Here is a 21,551-nt window from a genome sequence, read left to right on the forward strand (position 1 = left end):
TTTCTGTAAGACCTCGTCTAGGATGAAGACTGTAGCCATCGAAATATTGTTTTAAAAGTATGTTATGCTAAAACCTCGTTGGAAAATTTTGTGTTATTTATCTGTAGATCGAGTTTGTTGTTGTTGTGGTCTTCAGTCCTGAGACTGGTTTGATGCAGCTCTCCATGCTACCCTATCCTGTGCAAACTTCTTCATCTTCCAGTACTTACTGCATCCTACATCCTTCTGAATCTGCTTAGTGTATTCATCTCTTGGTCTCCCTCTACGATTTTTACCCTCCACGCTGCCCTCCAATGCTAAATTTGTGATCCCTTGATGCCTCAGAACGTGTCCTACCAACCGGTCCCTTCTTCTTGTCAAGTTGTGCCACAAACTCCTCTTCTCCCCAATTCTATTCAATACCTCCTCATTAGTTATGTGATCTACCCATCTAATCTTCAACATTCTTCTGTAGCACCACACTTCGAAAGCTTCTATTCTCTTCTTGTCCAAACTATTTATTGTCCATGTTTCACTTCCATACATTGCTACACTCCATACAAATACTTTCAGAAACGACTTCCTGACAATTAAATTTATACTCGATATTAACAAATTTCTCTTCTTCAGAAACGCTTTCCCTGCCATTGCCAATCTACATTTTATATCTTCTCTACTTAGAACATTATCAGTTGTTTTGCTCCACAAATAGCAAAACTCTTTTACTACTTTAAGTGTCTCATTTCCTAATCCAATCCCCTCAGCATCACCCGACTTAATTCGACTACATTCCATTATCCTCGTTTTGCTTTTGTTGATGTTCATCTTATATCCTCCTTTCAAGACACTGTCCATTCCGATCAACTGCTCCTCCAAGTCCTTTGCTGTCTCTGACAGCATTACAATGTCATCGGCGAACTTCAAAGTTTTTATTTCTTCTCCCTGGAATTTAATACCTACTCCGAATTTTTCTTTTGTTTCCTTTACTGCTTGCTCGATATACAGATTGAATAACATCGGGGAGAGGCTACAATCCTGTCTCACTCCCTTCCCAACCACTGCTTCCCTTTCATGTCCCTCGACTCTTATAACTGCCATCTGCTTTCTGTACAATTTGTAAATAGCCTGTCGCTCCCTGTATTTTACCCCTGACACCTTCAGAATTTGAAAGAGAGTATTCCAGTCAACATTGTCAAAAGCTTTCTCTAAGTCTACAAATGCTAGAAACGTAGGTTTCCCTTTCCTTAATCATTCTTCTAAGATAAGTAGTAAGGTCACCATTGCCTCACGTATTCCAATATTTCTACGGAATCCAAACTGATCTTCCCAGAGGTCGGTTTCTACCAGTTTTTCCATTCGTCTGTAAAGAATTCGCGTTAGTATTTTGCATCCATGGCTTATTAAACTGATAGTTCGGTAATTGTCACATCTGTCAACACCTGGTTTCTTTGGGATTGGAATTATTATATTCTTCTCGAAGTCTGAGGGTATTTCGCCTGTCTCATACATCTTGCTCACCAGATGGTAGAGTTTTGTCAGGACTGGTTCTCCTAAGGCCGTCAGTAGTTCTAATGGAATGTTGTCTACTGCCGGGGCCTTGTTTCTACTCAGGTGTTTCAGTGCTCTGTCAAACTCTTCACGCAGTATCATATCTCCCATTTCATCTTCATTTACATCCTCTTCCATTTCCATAATATTGTCCTCAAGTACATCTCCCTTGTATACACCCTCTATATACTCCTTCCACCTTTCTGCTTTCCCTTGTTTGCTTGCCGGCCGTGGTGGTCTAGCGGTTCAGGCGCTCAGTCCGGAACCGCGGGACTGCTACGGTCGCAGGTTCGAATCCTGCCTCGGGCATGGATGTGTGTGATGTCCTTAGGTTAGTTAGGTTTAAGTAGTTCTAAGTTCTAGGGGACTGATGACCACAGATGTTAAGTCCCATAGTGCTCAGAGCCATTTGAACCATTTTTGAACCTTGTTTGCTTAGAACTGGGTTGCCATCTGAGCTCTTGATATTCACACAAGTGGTTCTCTTTTCTCCAAAGGTCCCTTTAATTTTCCTGTAGATCGAGTCTGTTTCTGATTTCTTTGCCATGAAAAAAGGGGAGGGGCGCTGAGTAATTTTTTCTTCGAAACGACGGCGGTGGGGCGGAAAAGACTGAGAACCTATGGTCTAGGTCAGGGGTCTCCGAACTTTTTAGTCCGCGGGCCACATTGACTCCTCCACGAAGTCATAAGGGCCAAGATCTACCTATTGGGATTAAAGCACCCTAGCACTCCATGATCACCGTAATGTAAGGCTAAAGGAAAGATGAAATCGCAAAAGTCTAAGGTTGTGGGAATAGCTAGCACTGAAACGAACTACGATTTTTATTTAATTACATAATTTTGATTGGTGAACGTACCTGACCGAAATTCTGGCCTATTTTATTCTGGCGAATTTCACCGACAAAAAAGCATGTCACTGCACCTTCTTCACGAAAGCGTCCTGCAAAGTCAACGAAATCTCAAAATCATTGTTACCAACACTATTACTGCAAGACGTAACAGAGGTAGAGTATGTCAACGCATTGTTATTTCAAGCGGCGCAACAATAAGTTTAGTTATGTAGTCTTGTAGCGAGTAGCAGAGCCCATGTCGCGGTGAATTGGTCGCGATAGGCCTCGAAACTCAGTTGTTGGCAGTATAGGTACCACCTCAAATATTTGGCGGGCCGGATACCGGGGATGTCCAGCCAGCTAACGCGGGCCGGTTTGCCGGCCCTCTCGGGCCGGTTTCGGCCCGCGGGCCGTAGTTTGGAGACCCTGGTCTAGGTGCTTGAGGGGAGTACTGTCTCCTGTGCCTCTCTAATGTGTATACGTGTTTGTGTCGGTGTGCAGGAGTGGGGCACATGGTGGGCGCGGGCATCTACGTGATGATCGGGCCGGTGGCGCGCGACATCGCGGGCCCCGGCATCGTGCTGTCCTTCATGCTGGCCGGCCTCACCTCGCTGCTCGCGGCCCTGTGCTACGCAGAGTTCGGCACGCGCATCCCCAAGGCGGGCTCCGCCTACGTCTACACCTACATCAGCATCGGCGAGTTCTGGGCCTTCATCATCGGCTGGAACATCATCCTCGAGCACATGATAGGTTCGTCTCGACGCAGGCGCAGCAGTGTCTTACTGCACCGAACTCCGTTATTTAGTCACATATCCTTACTCTCCGTAGCATTAATAAAGAGCTAAAAATAGATTTTAAGTTGCACTGGTAGCTAGTTTTCTTGCAACGATGTTTGAAATGAGCGATTGATTCATTTACTCAAGGAATTTAAACTCACCTGTGCAAGCGTAGTCATCTTTCCATAACTACTGAAATCTGCATTCGTTTGAACTTGCTCTCTGTAATCAGTCCATGGTCTCCTTCCGTAATCCCTATGCCTCCCTACCCTACTCTTCTCTCCATTACCAAATTAGTGATACCTTGTTGCCTTAGGATATGTCCTGTGAACCGATTACCTATTGTGATCGAATTGTACAATAAATTTCTTTCTTCCTCAGTTGCAATCAGTTCCTCCTCATTGGTTATGCGATCTACCAGTCCAAGTTTCAACATCCTCCTGTAGCGCTACGTTTCAAACCCCTCTCCTCATGGATTATCCGTTATGAGGCTGCTGCAGGCAGTACCGTGAATGTCGCCAAATCTTCTGCAATCAGACGAGGCCTCCAGCAAGGTGAAGTGGCACCCCTACCATTAGTGCAGACATTCCGGTACCTGGGCATTGCCTTTACCCCCATCATACACACAGCCACGACGAATTTCCATCGTCTGTTACAACGACGTCTACCAGAATCTCCTGTGTCCCAGAACACACCTCAAAACATTGAGTTCCTTAATTTTTAGGTAGCATCAAAATTGGCCCACGGAAACTAAGTGCTTTCTCTGCCTACGCCGACTGGGCGCATCCCTCAGGCGGCCCTTGGCTACTGTCTTACAGCTGGTTCCATGTTTAAAGTCCGTTATGAGACACTTACCCTACCCCAATGGGATCGTGGTCTCAGACTCGTCTCTGTATGCAAGCACCTGCTTTATGTATGAGTACTATGAGAAAATGATGGACCAGACGGAGCACATCCCTAATCCGCAGCTTGCTTGAGATCCTCCTGCCTGCGTCTACCCCACCGCCGGTGTCTGTCGGCCACATCGCGCCTCATTTGTCTCACTTTTCAACCATTTTCGTCAACTAAAGTTACACAGATACCAGCTTCCCAGGAACCCAACGGCCGACTTCCTTCCCCATTCTTCCTTAATCCGATGAGACCGATGACCTCGCTGTCTGGTCTCCTTCCCCAAAACCAGCCAACCAACCCAGGAACCCATCCACGCAGGACCAAGGATTTTTACAACCTATTATTGCGCCGTATTCCTCGTAACGTCTTGGATACCAGATATCTCTCCATCCAGTGGCCCACACTGTGGAGTACCATGTGGTACCACATAGTCAACAGGAAATTTGCTACAAAACAGCGACTGCACGACATCGGTTTGTCGAATTCAATTATTTGTCTCCTTTGCCAGCAACTCAACATTGTGACCACCATCTGACCTGCGCCTCTCCACACGACGTCTGTCTATTCATGACCGCCTGCTACATCCAAGTGCCACTACATTCAATCGGACCGCGATTTTTCCTGTAACTGGAGGACTCATATTTTGCCGCCGCCAAATATCATGCCATTACTTGGATTGAGGGGTAGGTGGTCAGTTACCTATTTCGCTAGGGACCAAAATCTCGCCTCAACTCCTGTATCTATTTACAAACAGGCCATGCAGCGCTCGAGCACATGCCACTTTACCGAAGGGTCTTTGTTAGACCTCCACATAGTTGGGGAACGCCGGGAGCTGAGGGCACCTACCCCCACCCGGGCGGTGTCTGAGTTTCAGCTACCTGTGGTCGATTCTTCCCCTGATCACTGCGGATGGGAGAGCACGCCACAAATGAGCGTAATTTTTTGTGCCCTGTCTTTTGTTTTTATTTTTCCCTAGTAGGTGACGTCTGTTCCACATAATTTCATAATAATAGTAAAAGTTACAAAGTAAATAAATAAATAAGAAGAAAAGCCTTCACTTCTATTGATTTTCATGTCTCCCACTTTCCTATGCTCCACAGTCTCGGTGGAGGTGAGAGGGACACTGTGGCCACGCCTCGGAATTCGACCGCTGCCCACTGACCAATTCCTGTAAAAAAAAAATAAAAAAAGCCAGTTAAGGCAACCACTTGTGTAAATCAGGAAATCCGGGTTTGAGTCCCGGTCCTGCACAAATTTTCACTGTCGTCATTCCCTTATACAGCTTTGTGAATACATTTCATGTCCTTAAATTTAGCTCTGCTGAACCTCCTTCACGTGGAGCAGATGATTGCATTCTATGCACAACACACTGCATACACACACAGTAGAGTGCGTGAACCCTGCCACCTCTCAGGGGCATAACTTATACATAAGAATGCCTAGCATCGGTGGCAAATGTGAATGAACATTTTGTCTGCAGCAAAAATTCTTCCCCATGACGTAATCTATCACAGCTTGATGTTTCATGCAGAGATTTTGAACAATATGTGCATATGAAATAAAAGAGTATTTTATTTTCTGTTTCATGTTTCACATTTTTGTACCAAATTTTAATTTATTGTGAATATTTACATTTTCATTCGATTTAGTAATTATAGATAAAATATGTTGCCGTTCGAGAACTACGCTCATGTTCAGAAAAAAAAAACAGAACACCCTGAACGACTAAAGATAGGACGTTCATATTCGCAGGGCATGTACATTAGTATGTTCAGCAGACATAATTAGTATTTCAGTTACCTTCGTTCACCATGTGTCCTGGTGCCTAGCAGGCGCAGGGACCACCATGGGCCCTGATAATTTGTTCCTCGTGCGACGGTATCGACGCATATAAGGCGCGAATGGCGTCCTGTTGTATAGCCACCCATGCTGCATTCACCTTGTTCCAAAGTACATCTGAGGTGGTTGGCATTGGGTCACAACACTGCACCCGTCATTTCACTATATCCTAAACATTTTCGATTGGCGACAAGTCCAGTGATCTAGCGGACCTGGGCAAAAGGCTGACATCCTGTGACACCAAGAACGCATTTGTACGTGCAGCAACATAGGGTCGTGCATTGGCTTGCTGAAAAATGGCGTCTAGGGTGTTTTACAGGAAGGGTATGGCTACGGGTCGCAGGACGTCATTCACGTAGGTCACACCGGTCACAGTGCCCTGGACAAACACTAACTGTGATTTCTGGTTGTACCCAACAGCATCCCATACCATAAGGCCTTTAATTGGCGCTGTATGTCTTGTGCGAATGCAGTCACTGTGATGCTGCTCCCCATGTATGCAGTGAATCAAAATGGAGCCATGATTTTCATACAAACAGAGCCTGGATTCGTCCGAAAAGACTATCTGATGCCACTCCTGTCTGCAGTGACGTCATTCTGTACATCATTGCCCTCTAACATGTCATTCGTTAAAGGCAAGCGCAGAAGTGGGTGATGCGCACGTAACCCACGACATAATAAATGGTGAAGGACTGTCACCCCTGACAGTGTACGATGTGTTACACTGTTCCACTGTTCAGCGAGAGCCGAGGAGGACGCAGATCTGTTCTGCAGCGCCATTCGTATGAGATGTCGATCTCCTCGGCGGGTGGTCTGTGTGGTGCGACCTGACCCATCTCGTGGTTTTCTACGACCTTCCATGAACCATTCTGCTCACACCCGTTGCACTCCCGAAAAACTTCGTCCCACACGAGCAGTAATTTCCCAGATGGATGCATCACATTCTCTCATGCTGATAATGCGCCCTCTTTCAAACTGACTGGTTTGACGGTACAGTTTGCACATATGTCTGTGAGGCATCCCGCACATCTGCTTAAGTCACACTGATCCATTAAATTCGGTTTATATTGACAACTAGAGCCGCAGCCGCATTTTACCGGTAGGTGGTGTTGCGCCGCGATATCGATGTTGACCTTGAACCCGCGGGCCGACATGGTTCAAATGTTAATTATTTCTGCAGAACATACTAATGTAGGTGGCCTGGGAATATGAACGTCCTGTTCTAGTCTTTCAAGGTGTTCTGTTTTTCTGAACATGAGTATATGTTTTAATATTTGTCAATTACTTTTTCGATTTGATAATAAATACAGAATTGAAATGAAAATAAAAAAAGTTGCGCTTAGCGAGAATAGAACCTGCACCATCACAAAGAAGACTAGGATATTAGGTACAGTCACATGCTGATCTGTTAATACCTCGAATTTTTGTACTTAACAGCCAATGGAGATCTTCAAAATTACATACTGCTTTAGCAAAATGATGCCTGGGCTCTGACCCTCAGATCACGTTTTTATAAGGGATATCGAAGATGGCCAATCTGTAAGTTCTCCCTGTTAATACCATTATTTTTTTTAAATTTATGTATACAGGGTGTATCCTAGTTAATGACGTAAACGCAAATAGTTGAAAGTACACAATCCTAGAAGCAAAAAGTCTCGTTAGACATAGGTCCGTAAACGAACTGTTTGCGAGATAATTGCGACATGACTGTATTTAAAATTCATCCCAGTTTGGAAAAGGTAACAATATTGCGCAAAATTAAAAAAAGTTATTAGAGATAATTTGGTAGAAGCGCAGTTGTTTTGAATGAAGACATCAACAGTTACATGGCTGTAGTCATAGTTAAAGGAAGTGTTCAAAACGCCGTCCTTGTACCCGAATGCAAGCCCTTACCCGTCGCCACAAAGAGTTTCGTATCCTTTTAAACACGCCTGGATCATTTCAGAATTCTTGGCAGTCACTGATAAGTCTCTGCTCCAAGTTTTCAACCATGGTAACTGGAGTGGTGTACGCTACACCATTAAGACGACCCGAAACACAGAAATATGGGGGGCTCAGATCAGGTGTTCTTGGAGACCACAGTGCAGGTCCTCCTCGCCCCTTCCACCTTTGGCCACATCAACGCTTTAGACGTCGTCTCACTACAGCAGCAAAACATGCCGGTGTTTCACCAGGCATATTCCACATCCTCTGGCGTTGCTCTAACGCAACATCTTCAAGCAATCCTAAACGATAAGGTAATTCCGTCCAGTGATTTTTTTTTTTTTTTTTTTTTTTTTTGTTAAACATGTACGCTCCAATTAGACGATCACCTAATACCCACAACCATGCATTCACTGAGGAAGGTCACTGGTGTTGAAAATCATGCGTAGCATATGGGTTGTGGCATAGATGACTCCGAATGTGAGAATTGTGATAATTAAACACACCATTACGCGTGAAACCTGCTTCATCTGTAATTAAAATGTTATTGTCAAACGTAGGGTTGCCTACAGCTTGTTGTCACATGCGCTGACTGAACGTTTGTTTTCCTCACTAAGATACTGAAGATTTGGAGATGGTACAAGTACATAGCACAGTGATGCACTTTTCTGCAAACACTGCTATGGCTCATTACAGGGACTTGTGCGGCACGTCTGCTTGTCGAGACTCCTGAAGAATGATCGACTGTTCCCAGCTCCACATTTTCAAGCACAGATGTAATTCGTGCATGCCTACCCGCTCCCAAAGCAAGTGCAAAGCTCCCAGTTTCTCGGAAGTTCTGCTGCACCCTTATAAAGATTTGATATTCAAGGTGACTTTGGGCAGGGTATGGTTCTTGGTTCAAGCATGCCGCCTCCCGTGCATTGCTTACCACATGCGACATGCATATCCTATTACTCCTCATTACTGTAATGTTCCATGTTAGCACCAACATCCCCAGAACACAGCTGACATTCCGCGAACAACTGATGGGAATGGCACTGTGAATGTGTACTGGTACTGTCGTGTTCGGTTTGTTTACAGCTCTGACGTATAGAATATGTAAACAAATATCACATCATTCAACATGTGGTGTCTACACAGAATCATATCAATAGTGTTTAAATGAAAGTTCCGCCATTTGTCTTTATAGTTTGTTTATTCTATTGTTCAATGTTTTGCATACCGCACTGAAAAGATATCTGTGTAAAGAATGCTTAAAAAATACAATGGACCAGAAACTAGGTAATATTATGGAAATACAATGTAGGATCAAAATTTTTAACTTTTTTTAAAAAATTTTAGAAATTATGTTATGTACACTTCAAACATGATCAGATTCCTGGAAACAAAGTCATTGTCGAGATACATTAAACTTCATTATATGATTCAGGTGTTGCAGTATAAAAGTGAGAACATACAAAGTCTCTGGCAGAGATAGAACCAACATGTCTGACATAAACTGAATAACTGTGCCATAAAATGATCACTAAAAACAGTTATTATATGTAAAGGCCCCATTATTTGTCAAATTTAGTCATTTAATTGAAGCCAAAGATGAACATCGTATGATGTCAATTTATGTGGGGTAATCTATGGCTGAATCCCAGATTTGCCGAGAGCGCTAATGCGCTGCTTCCTGGACTCGGATAGGTGCGCTGGACCCGGATCGAATCCGCCTGGCGGATTAACGATGACGGCCGGTGTGCCGATCAGCCCCTGGATGTGGTTTTAGGCAGTTTTCCACATCCCCTAAGTGAATACCGGGATGGTCCCCACATCTCGCCTCAGTTACACGGTTCGCAGACATTTGAACACTTTCGTACTATTCCATGGATTACACTAGTCGCAGACAATTGGGGTACACTAATTCCGTCCCGTGGGGTATGGGGTGGCGGCAGGAAGGGCATCCGGCCACCCCTTCCACTAATATTGCCAAATCCGATTAACCGTGCTGACCCTGCCTAACTGCGGGAAAAGGCACAAGCAAAAGAAAGAAAGAAAGAAAGACTCTATGGCTGAATCCATTGAAGACCAGAGTTACATAAACTGGACAAGGTTCATAGGCCTATATCTTTGCATGGTCGTTCTAAAGTTGTGAATATGTAATGTAAACAAATGTGGTTATACCAAAAAATGCAACAATGGTATGAAGGGACTGTTATATGTCATGTACTATACTCAATATGAAATGCACTATGAAAATACATAATTAGTCTGATCATGCTTAATGTGTAAGTAACACAATTTCAATAATTTTTTAAATTCCAAAAAACATTTAAAGAATTTTGATCCTACATTGTATTGGCATAATGTTGCCACTTTCTGAACAATTGCATTTTTCATGCATTTAGTATACATATATCTTTTCATTGTGCCACTTTAAGGGGGGTAGGACGTCAAAAATTAAAAAGAAAACCGATTTTTCAAAAATATGCCTATTTTGTAGCGCACATCTTCCTGAATAGTTTAGTGTATAAAACATATATGTTTGAGAGATTATAAGGAACGTTATTTGCTCCTAAGTGTACCGTAATGCAGCGCCACACTCCTTTGGACAGTGTTCTTCTGTCATACGTAAGTGTATTTCGCTCTGTAGAATTCGAATGTTTATATTTGTGCCAGAGATTGTCATCAAACTTATATTCAGGGACCCTGCAAATGAAAACTTATTGAAAAAATGTCTTCATGGCGGTACCAAAAACCCAAATGAAAGTTTCAACCAATGTGTATGGGAAAGATTGCCAAAAACTTCTTTTGTGCGAAGGAGTGCACTTGCTATTGGTGTATATGATTCAGTTTCGTGTTTTAATGATGGTGTGTAAAGCAGGAAATATGTTTTAGAGAAAATGGGAATTAGGTCCAGCGTGAACTGCATCAAAGCTTTGTAAGCAATAGGCAGAGAGTGTGTAGTGAAAACAGATAAATCATTTTTGGAGGTGATAAAATCAAGAGGCGTGCATCATGGGGATGTGAAAAGGAAGGAAACTGATTTAGAAAATGGAAAAGAACCTGGTTATGGTGCTGGACAGTTCTCAAAACATGCCAAATACAAGCAGAAACTTTAATGGCCATTTTCCAGAAAACACAAATTTCTGTACTTAGGTACATGTAACATTCAAAATATATAACTTACTACTTTCGAGCTAGGTGTACTTACTCTTTAATGTAAAACTCTAGAATTTTCCAAATCTATTAAAAACTGTGGTAAAAATTTAGATAATTAACTGTAGAATTTGGGTTTTTTCTAAACATGAAGTTTAAAATGTAAGTAGATCATTCATTTAACTATTAATTAAATACATTCTACAGTTTCGTACGCCTGTAAGTATGGTTTGTATGCTGTGCAAAATTCATCGAAGAATCTCTCTTACTTACGAAGAAAAGTGTACCTACAGCAACAAATGCAGCCAATAGTAAGTGAAAAAATGATGAAATTTCACATGTAAAAAATTTTATTTTGTTATGTTTTTGAACTTCCACTGTTATGAGTGTGAATCCTGAATCCTTCCTGGTCATGCTGCCAAAGTTTTATGAATTTATTTGCAAAAATATAGACAGTGGAAATTAAAATGTCCTGTAGTGTCTCTCCTGCTCCAAGTCGGCCTGTTTGACGTCCTACCCCCCTTAAAATGTCCACAGGCCGAAATCATGACTGTACAGTAGAATAAACAGTCTATACAGTCAAATGGCGGAAGTGTCGTTTAAACGGTATTATATGACTGCGACCCTACGCTATGGAAATGTTATCATATCAGCAGTGGCTGGTAACGGTCGTAGTTATCCTGCAAACGGTTTTTTATTGCTGTTTTTTTATTTTTATTTTATTATTATTATTATTTATTTTATGGCCTTCATTGGACCACTCTAGTCAAAAATACAAAGTTCTAAACAAGTTGTTACATAGGGATACAATTTGGTTCAACAGTAACTTAATATGATATTTAGGTAATATAATTATTAGAGTCTGTTCTTATATAAAAGATGTTTTATCTCTTCTGTCTGCCCAATATTTCTTTATTATTTCAGATATTTTCTTTCTTTCTTCATCTGAGACAGCTCTTCCTGTACTCCTTTTATTGATTTTCATTTGTAGTCTGGTTTGCGGGTCTTGCAGTATTCTGGTTTTCTCTGTCTTGTTTTTTAGGTCATCTACTGTAATTTGAAGTTCTTTTATATCGTCCTTAATTTCTGTGATCCATTTAATGTCGAACTTGCTATTCCACATTTTTCTATTATTTTTTTACTAATTCTGTTTTCTGGAGTTCTCATCAGATGTCCAAAGGATGAGATGCGTTTCTTCTTGATTGTGCTCATGACTGGTTCTATTGTCTTATATACTGTTTCATTTGATGATATTCGCCAATGTCCATTTATTTTATACTGTTTATTTATACATGTCCTAATTATTCTTCTTTCTATTTTTAGTATTCTGTCAATTTCTGCTGTATTAGTTGTTTTCAGCTGCATACGTTATTTCTGGTTGTGTAACTGTTTTATAGTGTTTTAATTTTGCATCTATAGATAGGCTTTTTTTGTTGTATGTAGTTTTGGTAATGTAATTTGCATAGTTCAGTTTTTTTATTCTATTCTGCCATGATGGCTTCTCATTTAGATTGTATGTTATTATTTCGCCTAAATATTTAAATTTATCAACAGTTTTGATTTCCTGTTCTCCTATTGTAATTTTGTTTGCAAGTGGTGGATCAGTTAGCATAATCTCCGTTTTTTCAAATGATATTTTAAGGCCTACTTTCTCTGCTATTTCTTGTAGTGATTTCACTTGTTGCCTGGCTTCTTGAATGGTGTTGGCTAGGAGAGCAAGATCATTAGCGAATCCCAATCAGTTTAAGCTAATATCAACTTTTGCACTTCCAATTCTTATCCTCTTTGGATTGTCCTTGTACCATTCTCTCATTATGTATTCCAGTGCACAGTTGAACAGTAATGGTGATAGGCAGTCACCTTGTCTTAAGCCTGTTTTTATGAGGAATGGTTCCGAAATTTCTCCTCTAAACTTCACTTTTGATTTGGTGTTGGTTAGAGTGAGTTGTATTATTTTAATTAGTTTTGTATGGAGTCCTAGATTTCTTAAAATTTTTAATACTGAAGGTCTTTGGAGGCAGTCATATGCTGACTTACATTTGCTGAGATTTTCTTGCTTCAACCATCGTGTACTTTCAGCTGTATGCATTTACATCTTTAATTATGATACACCCTGTATATTTTATTAGAATCGTTTGGGTGAAGAGCACCAGTAAGGCTGCCGCCAGCCAGTTCCTCCACCCCCCTCCCTAGTCCCTCCCTCTCCTTTTTGGGGGGGGGGCAGATGGGGGAAGGAGCATAGAGGCATAGAGTAAATATCTCTGGAGTGAGCATTCACAGCAACTCAACATACATTGCCGGCGTGGTCACGTGTTCTCGGGACGTCATGTGTTTGTCCGTACAGCGCCCTGTATATTTAGAATGTCACTACATCCCTAGTACAGACGGATTCTTTTCGAACGTGTCGTGGATTATTTATATATGTTGCGCAGACATTTTAACAGTATCCATTTGATACCAGGAATAAAGCAGCTGTGTAACTTTCAAGGGCAAGTGATATTACAATCTGCTTCTTTGCGATGGGTGTCACAGTTCAGATGCACTCACTTTTTGGTAGTTTTCGGTATGATACGGCACTTTATATTATTACAGAACCTGACGTACATTTTTTCAGTGATAGTCTTGAAAAATGACTTGACAGTACGCTAGTACTTTTGCAAGTGTCCGAAAAACACCGACTTTGCCACACATTAGCGATTATATCCCTGCTAATTCATCCTTTTTTCTGCTATTTCTGGATATTTATTTTCTCGTTTTTGCGACATAAAGCACAAGTTTTCTTACTGGTGACACTTTGAAGTATTTATTTAACGCATTTTACGTACTTGCTCCCAGTTTATTAAATAAAATAGTAGACTGCGTAATCTATATACATAATCGACAAGTCACTGATAAATGCATGGAGGATAATATTGACTGAAATAACTAACAATTCCCTTTCCTGTTCCACTAGCAAATTTACGAGAGGAAGCGATTGTTTGTAAGCTTTTGTACGAGCTGTAATATCTATTATATAGTCATAGAATCGTAGAAAAATAGGTCTACAGAATCAAGCATTAATTATAATGCGTCTCGAAATTTTTAAACATATACAGTGTCTCTTAATTACATGATAACTATAATTAGAGCTACATGATACACCCTGTATATTTTATTAGAATCGTCTGGGTGAAGAGCACCAGTAAGTTACTATCCCTCCTTTCACATATTTTTCTTTGCATCCATAGCTACAACAGCAATTCACCCTCGCTATTACACTATCAATCTACGATGAAACACAACAAAAACTCTTGATATTATAAACTTCAAACGCTGCAGAAAGCACACACGCACAGCGAAGTCCCGAAAATACGTGACAATCCTGGTTTAAGGTTGACAACATGCACAGAACGCAGTGCTCACTGCAGAGATATTTACTCTATGGGAAGGAGCCTGTTAGTGTTCTGCGCTTCCCTCCATAGAGTAGAAATATCTCTGGAGTGAGCATTCAGAAGCGCAGAATTGAATTTGTGTTGTCAACATACTTTGCCACAATGGTCACGTGATCTTGGTACACCGTAGATTTGTCCGACATTTGTCCTATAAATTTTGAATGTTGTCATATCGCTATAGTTCAATTCTTTTATCATGGCGGTTCACGCATGCCCGCCCAGATGCAGGAGATTGCTGCGTTGCCAGTTGTACGCGCCAAGAGAAGCAGCGCCATAGTATAGCATAGTTCGCAAACCTACATTTAGGGGGGAGCGCCCAGTTTATGAAGTAAAGCTACCACGGCCGCATTAACCCTTTCGCTGCTACAGAGACGTGCTCCCCGCATTCCATGCTGTGCGCGATATTTTCATCATTGCACTGCTCGCCTGTGCAGACACATGGTGTTTCGACTGCTTTGATACACTTTATCATTCGATTTCACACAACCTATTTGGCCCAAAAATTTGATTTTTACACATCTTCTTCACTGATACCTTTCCCCCTATAAATGACTTAATTTTGTTTCTATGTTCAACGCAGTTATTGTGCAGCGCTAAATGCAGTAAACCATTGCACGAAATTTTGAAGAGTTTGCAGAGGTAAAAGTCCACAGTGTATACTTTCCATATGGTCGATTTTAGATGCCACTAGAAATTTCAAAAAATTACATTCAAACGAATAAAATTCATGAAGTAAGACACTTTGATATTGTTTTTAAATAAAGAAAATATTAAGCACCCATTAAGGTTTGAACTCAGAACCGTTTGCTTGGCAGCCATACACTTTAACCATTACACTAATGCAGCTCTTCGTTCAATGTATCTCCCGGAGGACTTTAAAATATCACGCAAAATACCGACAAACACTGTTGGTATGGCTATGAATTACTCATGCTTCATCGAAATACAATAGGAAATAAACAATTACCGGTGTTCTTTATTGCGAAAAAGCGATTAGTGAGAATGATACAAACACCTTTCCTTGCTATCGCCTGAATTAGGAGGCTTATTGCTTGTTTGGTTTAATTAATTAATAGAATTTGAAGCAATTGATATAAAGAATGCTTTTCCCAAACTTTCTATAAAAGAAAGTCTGCTATCAAGACATTGCTTTCATTCAATTACTTTATTTATGACTGAACGTTTCTAAAACTGAAGACACTCGTCCGTGCTCTGCACTGCAGTCGAGCTCTGGCAACGTCATTCTCTGTTCATTGGCTGACTGTGTTTTGTGACGTCAGATGCGCAGAACGAACCTAAACTCGGCCGCCGTCATAAATGACGCGCACTTTAGTAAATACAGATTCCCTTCGTAAGTGCTCTGGATTTAGTATAGACGTTTTGCAGGCACCATAGCAGTTTACGTCTGATATTTGAAATAAATTGTGCTCTTAGCTTTGAAGAGCAAAATGAACGAGCATTACGTCACAGAAGCTTCACGTCAGCATGTATTTACAATGTCTTTCATGTCACATCTCGTCAAGTCGCTTAACACAGTGCTGAACGGCAAAATTGGGGTTGTGAGTCACCATCCCTAATATGCATAAAATGTTAGAGTATAGTATCAGAACTGAGGAGCTAACAATGACAAAAGTTTATCAATGGCTGAAGCAAACTTTATGACCTATGATCTTGAGCAGTTATGTTTGGTAAATTACTGAGAAGTGAGACAACGTTTCAAAACATCGACAATTATTTGCTAGGAAAGTATGTACATTCATACACATCAAAAAAAGCTTTAAACGAATTAATGAAGCCTGTTAAACTTATCCATTGTTTTTTCTTACGTAATTAACAACGTCATAAACAACTGTATTTTACTCCTTCATTAAAGCTGACTTTTTTGCTTAAAATGTCGTATGGTGGAATTAGCTTCGTCTACTTATGTTGTTATACATATATATTGTGGGCGTCAGCACTGTTGTGTTATCGTAAAACCTAAATAACTTTTCGCCTTCAGATATACGACCTCGGTTGCGTAAGAAAGTGGAAAAAATATCCCACTCGTCATGGAACATCTCCAATTTGTCACTAAAACAAAGCGCTATTATAAAATAAAGATTATGAAGATACAACAGTGCAAAATCCACTATTATAAGGAGAATGAGCGCGGCGAAAATAGGTTAACTTAAGGGGCTCCGGAAAGGCTCAAAATCATGAAAAGTTCAATTTTTACTTTTTTGCGTTTTCTGAATCTGCAGACTACTACCTTTTAATAGATATATAATTTATTCAATTCCGAAGACTACAACTATTTTTAAATTTTTTTTGAAATGTGTTCTACATGGGCGTGACCCACTGTGGCGCTGTTAAACCGCTGTCAAATGGTGTTATTATTAACGTCCGTGTTCATCAGGTACATTTTAGTGATGTGAGATAAAGTATGTGTTGTGGCTAACCTGTGATGGTTCAATATATATTGGTGGTGTGATTGTCGATTGTTTCATGTTTATTTACTCTGTCGTTATCTCGAAAATATTCGTAATTAATTCTGTTTCTTGAGTCTCTGTTTTGTTGAAGTATAATAATGAGTAAAAGTAAAGTTATTAGAAATCCTCTGAAGGCTTTTAAGAAAAGGAGAAATGTTGGAAAGCCAAAGGTATGTGTTATTACTGTAAACAATAAAGACGATAACCAAGTGAGTGAACCTAACCTCTCAAGTACACCTGCCCATAGCAGTCAAAGTGGGAAAGAAAATACTTCACAGAAGAAGCTTGGTTCAATGAGTGAAAACTATGAGTGTTTTATGGGCGAATCGGATGTGAATGAAATATTTGATATGTCGGTTCTCAAAGGAATTTTTTCAAACTGTGTAAGATGTATTCATTGTAGTGAAGTTGGTCTGGAACTCTCCATAATAAAGCACGTAGGACTTGCTAGTGAAATACAACTGAAATGTGATAAGTGTTCATACATGACCACCTCTTGGAACAGTGTTGCAGTAACTGCAACTGAAGAAAATGGTAGCAAAATCTACGAACACAACAACGAGCGATGCTTGCTTTAGACAAGGAACGCGTTCGGGCTGCAGACAGGGCTGTAAAGAGTCTAGAAATACAAGCAAGAGTAAACAGGAGGAGGAACAAGAGGAAGCTGGAGGAGGAGTTTGCAGAGGATGAAGATAATCCATCCTATGGACCTGGAATGCACTAAAAAGTTAATCTAATCTTTGTCGCTCGATTCCCAAAACTTTTATTTTCTCATACTAATTACATGTTTTCTAAGGATCTTCCAAACATATTTGTTTCAAACTTTCAGTAAATGTTACACAGCACCTTCTGCATAATTTAACACAGCCTTTTTCCAAAAAAACTGTATATTTTTGAATATATAAATAAAAAATTGCAAAAAAATGTTGTGAATTTTCATTACAATTGAAAAAAATCATCTTCAATAACTGAACAAAAATTTTGTAAAATCCCTGTGTTAAGTTGTAGCCCATATTCCAATAAACAATCTGTAAAAAGTTCAACTTCCTACCTCAAATACTTTGTGAGGAAAGATGTAATTTATAAGCGTTATTTTAACATTGCAAGTATAGGGCGTTCCGGAACCCCTTAAGATGTTAACAGACTGGTTCCGTCAAAATTTTCTTTCCGAGAAACCTTGACGTACCGTGAAATGACGTGACGTTCCGTTGACGACCTGTGCGAATGCCTCCATTCGAAAGGTATTGTAGAATAATTTGATGTTATGTGACAATACGTGACGTCACCTGATGGCGGACGTGAAGTGGCGTTTAACAATCGACGTCGTCCCTAGATCACGCGACAATTCCAGCTTAATGTTGACAACATGCGCAGGACGCAATGCTCACTCCAGAGATATTTCTGCTCTACGCCTCCCTCCTGGCCGCTGCTGCCGCTGCGCCGCGTGACGTGTTCTGAGTGTGCGTGTGCGAGCAGGGGCTGCGTCGGTGGCGCGCGCCTGGTCGGGCTACGTGGACTCGCTGTCGGGGCGCGCCATCAGCAACGCCACGCTGGCGCTGACGGGCGGCATGCACGAGCCGCTGCTCGCGCCCTACCCGGACTTCCTGGCCGCCGCCGTCTGCGTCGCGTTCGCCGCGCTGCTCGCCGCCGGCGTCAAGGGCTCGGCGCTCGTCAACAGCCTGCTCACCGTCGTCAACCTGGCCGTCATGGCCGTCATCGTCGTCGTCGGCTTCTGGTACGCCCGCTTCGAGAACTGGGTAATGGGCGGCTTCCTGCCCTACGGCCTGGCTGGCGTTACAACAGGCGCCGCTACGCTCTTCTACGCGTTCGTCGGATTCGACAGCATCGGTAAGCCGTGATGCAGCAACCGGCTATGCAGCTGCACAGTTGAAAATTAGGACAGAGATTGGGAGCTTAGAAGTCCCCCGTTTTGCATGGAAAATTTCACAGTATATGAGGTGTGTTCAGTAAGTAATGTTGAACATTTTTTTCTGAAAGTCTTTTGGCTTTACACCGTATTATTTCCCACTCTTTTGGCTACAAAAACCATATTTTTCGTCATAATCTCCGCTCAATGCGACAGCCTATCGCCATCTTACATGAAGTAAGAGTGATTTCAGGTGTGCCGCAGAGGAGTGCCGTAGGATTGTTGCTGTTGACAATATACATAAATGTCCTTGTGGATGACATCGGAAGTTCACTCAGGCAATTTGGGCATGATGCTGTGGTATATCGAGAGGTTGTAACAATGGAAAATTGTACTGAAATGCAGGAAGATCTGCAGCGAATTGACGCTTGGTGCAACTGAATCTCAATGTGGACAAGTGTAATGTGCTGCGAATACATAGAAAGGAAGATCCCTTATCATTTAGCTACAATATAGCAGGTCAGCAACTGGAAGCAGTTAATACCATAAATTAACTGGGAGTAGGCATTACGAGTGATTTAAAATGGAATGATCATATAAAGTTGATCTTCGGTAACGCAGATGCCAGACTGAGATTCATTGGAAGAATCCTAAGGAAATGCAATCCGAAAATAAAGGAAGTAGGCTACAGTACGCTTGTTCGCTCACTGCTTGAGTACTGCTCGGCAGTGTGGGATCCGTACCAGATAGGCTCGATAGAAGAGATACAGAAGATCCAACGGAGAGCAGCGCACTTCGTTACAGGATCATTTAGTAATCGCGAAAGCATTACGGAGATGATAGATAAACTCCAGTGGAAGACTCTGCAGGAGAGACGCTCAGTAGCTCGGTACGGGCTTTTGTTAAAGTTTCGAGAACATACCTTCACCAAAGAGTCAAGCAGTATATTGCTCCCTCCTACGTATATCTCGCGAAGAGACCATGAGGATAAAATCAGAGAGATTAGAGCCCACACAGAAGCATACTGACAATCCTTCTATCCATGAACAATACGAGACTGGAATAGAAGGGAGAACCGATAGAGGTACTGAAGGTACCCTCCGTCACACACCGTCAGGTGGCTTGCGGAGTATGGATGTAGATGTAGATGTAGGTGTAGAGGGTCTGTATATCTGTATGGTTCCACTCTACTGGTCGACGTCGGAGCCTACGTCTTGCAGCCTCAATAACATCGCCATCATCCACTTGCTGCTTTCCGTGGAGTGCATCCAGATTAGATTAGATTAGATTAGTACTTGTTCCATAGATCGTGAATATGACACTTCGTAATGATGTGGAACGTGTCAGGTTAATAAAAGGTGTCTATACAAGAAATTACATTACACAAAATATTACATGACACTCAACATTATTTTTTTTGTGGAGGTTGGGAAATTACCCACTTACTATATCCAAAAATTCATCTAATGAGTAGAAGGAGTTGCCATTAAAAAATTCTTTTAATTTCCTTTTAAATGCTATATGGCTATCTGTCAGAGTTTCGATGCTATTAGGTAAGTGACCAAAGACTTTTGTGGCAGCATAATTTACCCCCTTCTGAGCCAAAGTTAGATTTAACCTTGACTAGTGAAGATCATCCTTTCTCCTAGTGTTGTAGCCATGTACACTGCTATTTCTTTTGAATTCGTTCGGATTGTTAATAACAAACTTCATAAGTGAATATATATATTGTGAAGCTACAGTGAAGATTTCTAGCTCTTTAAATAAGTGACTGCAGGATGATCTTGGATGAGCTCCAGCAATTATTCTGATTACACGCTTTTGTGCAATGAACACTCTTTTACTCAATGATGAGTTACCCCAGAATATGATGCCATACGAAAGCAGAGAATAAAAATAGGCGTGGTAAGGTATTTTACTCAGATGTCTATCGCCAAAATTTCCAATGACCCTAATAGCAGATGGAAGTCAGAAGGCGTGAGATCCGGGATGTAGGGCGGATGAGGAAAACCAGTCAGATCAAGTTTTGTCAGCTCCCGTCGTTTCTTCAATTTCCAGAGGTTAGCACAATACGCTTCAGAGTTGATTGTTGCATCATGAGGGAGCATGTCAAACAGAATAACCCATTCAGAGTTCCAGAAAACCGTCGACATGACTTTACCGGCCGAGGGTGGAGTTCTGTACTTTTTCTTCAGAGGAGAGCTAGTGTGGCACCAATCCGTGTGTTTCCGTTTTGTTGCCGGTTCGAAGGCATTGCACAAGTTTCCTGTGACTTACTTCCACCTGCTGATTTTGACTTAGAGCATTGACTTGACCATTCTGAGCAAACATCGTGCAATGGCGGAATGACCACAGTTCATCATATTTGCAAAAAAAAAAAAAAAAAAAAAATAACCTAAGGACATCACACACATCCATGCCCGAGGCAGGATTCGAACCTGCGACCGTAGTGGTCTCGCGGTTCCAGACTGCAGCGCCTAGAACCACACGGCCACTTCGGCCGGCCATCATATTTGCAGTTCTTGAGTACAGTAACATGGGTCATTCTACCTTAACGCGTTTAGACGATCTTCATCAAACTCCAAAGATCTTCCTCAATGTAGAGAGTCACTCATGTCAAAACGATCCTACTTAAAACGAGAAAAATCCTTTTCTTGCAATGCTCTGTCCAGTGGCATTATTCCCATGCACAGTGCAAATGTTTCTGGCAGCTCCGCAACTGCACCTCTCTACTGAACTCGTAGAATAGAATATGTCGCAAACCTTCCGCATTTCTCCACCTGAAATTCCATTTTCAAACGTCCACACCTCCATTCACTATCTACAAATGAGGAAAATGACAATATGCAAACTCA

The 21,551-nt window shown here is 41.4% G+C and overlaps 1 protein-coding gene across 1 annotated transcript in view; it reads left to right on the plus strand.

The window, feature by feature from the left end:
* The window catches only part of LOC124605584 (cationic amino acid transporter 4), a 237,570-nt gene that overhangs the window by 159,391 nt on the left and 56,628 nt on the right, over window positions 1-21,551 (plus strand). Inside the window, exons 4-5 of the mRNA XM_047137366.1 lie at window positions 2,859-3,107; window positions 18,306-18,677. Coding sequence (XP_046993322.1) covers window positions 2,859-3,107; window positions 18,306-18,677 — 621 coding nt within the window. The remainder of the gene's footprint in view (window positions 1-2,858; window positions 3,108-18,305; window positions 18,678-21,551) is intronic.

Source organism: Schistocerca americana, chromosome 3, assembly GCF_021461395.2.
Source record: "Schistocerca americana isolate TAMUIC-IGC-003095 chromosome 3, iqSchAmer2.1, whole genome shotgun sequence".
In the NCBI taxonomy this organism is placed as follows: Eukaryota; Metazoa; Arthropoda; class Insecta; order Orthoptera; family Acrididae; genus Schistocerca; species Schistocerca americana.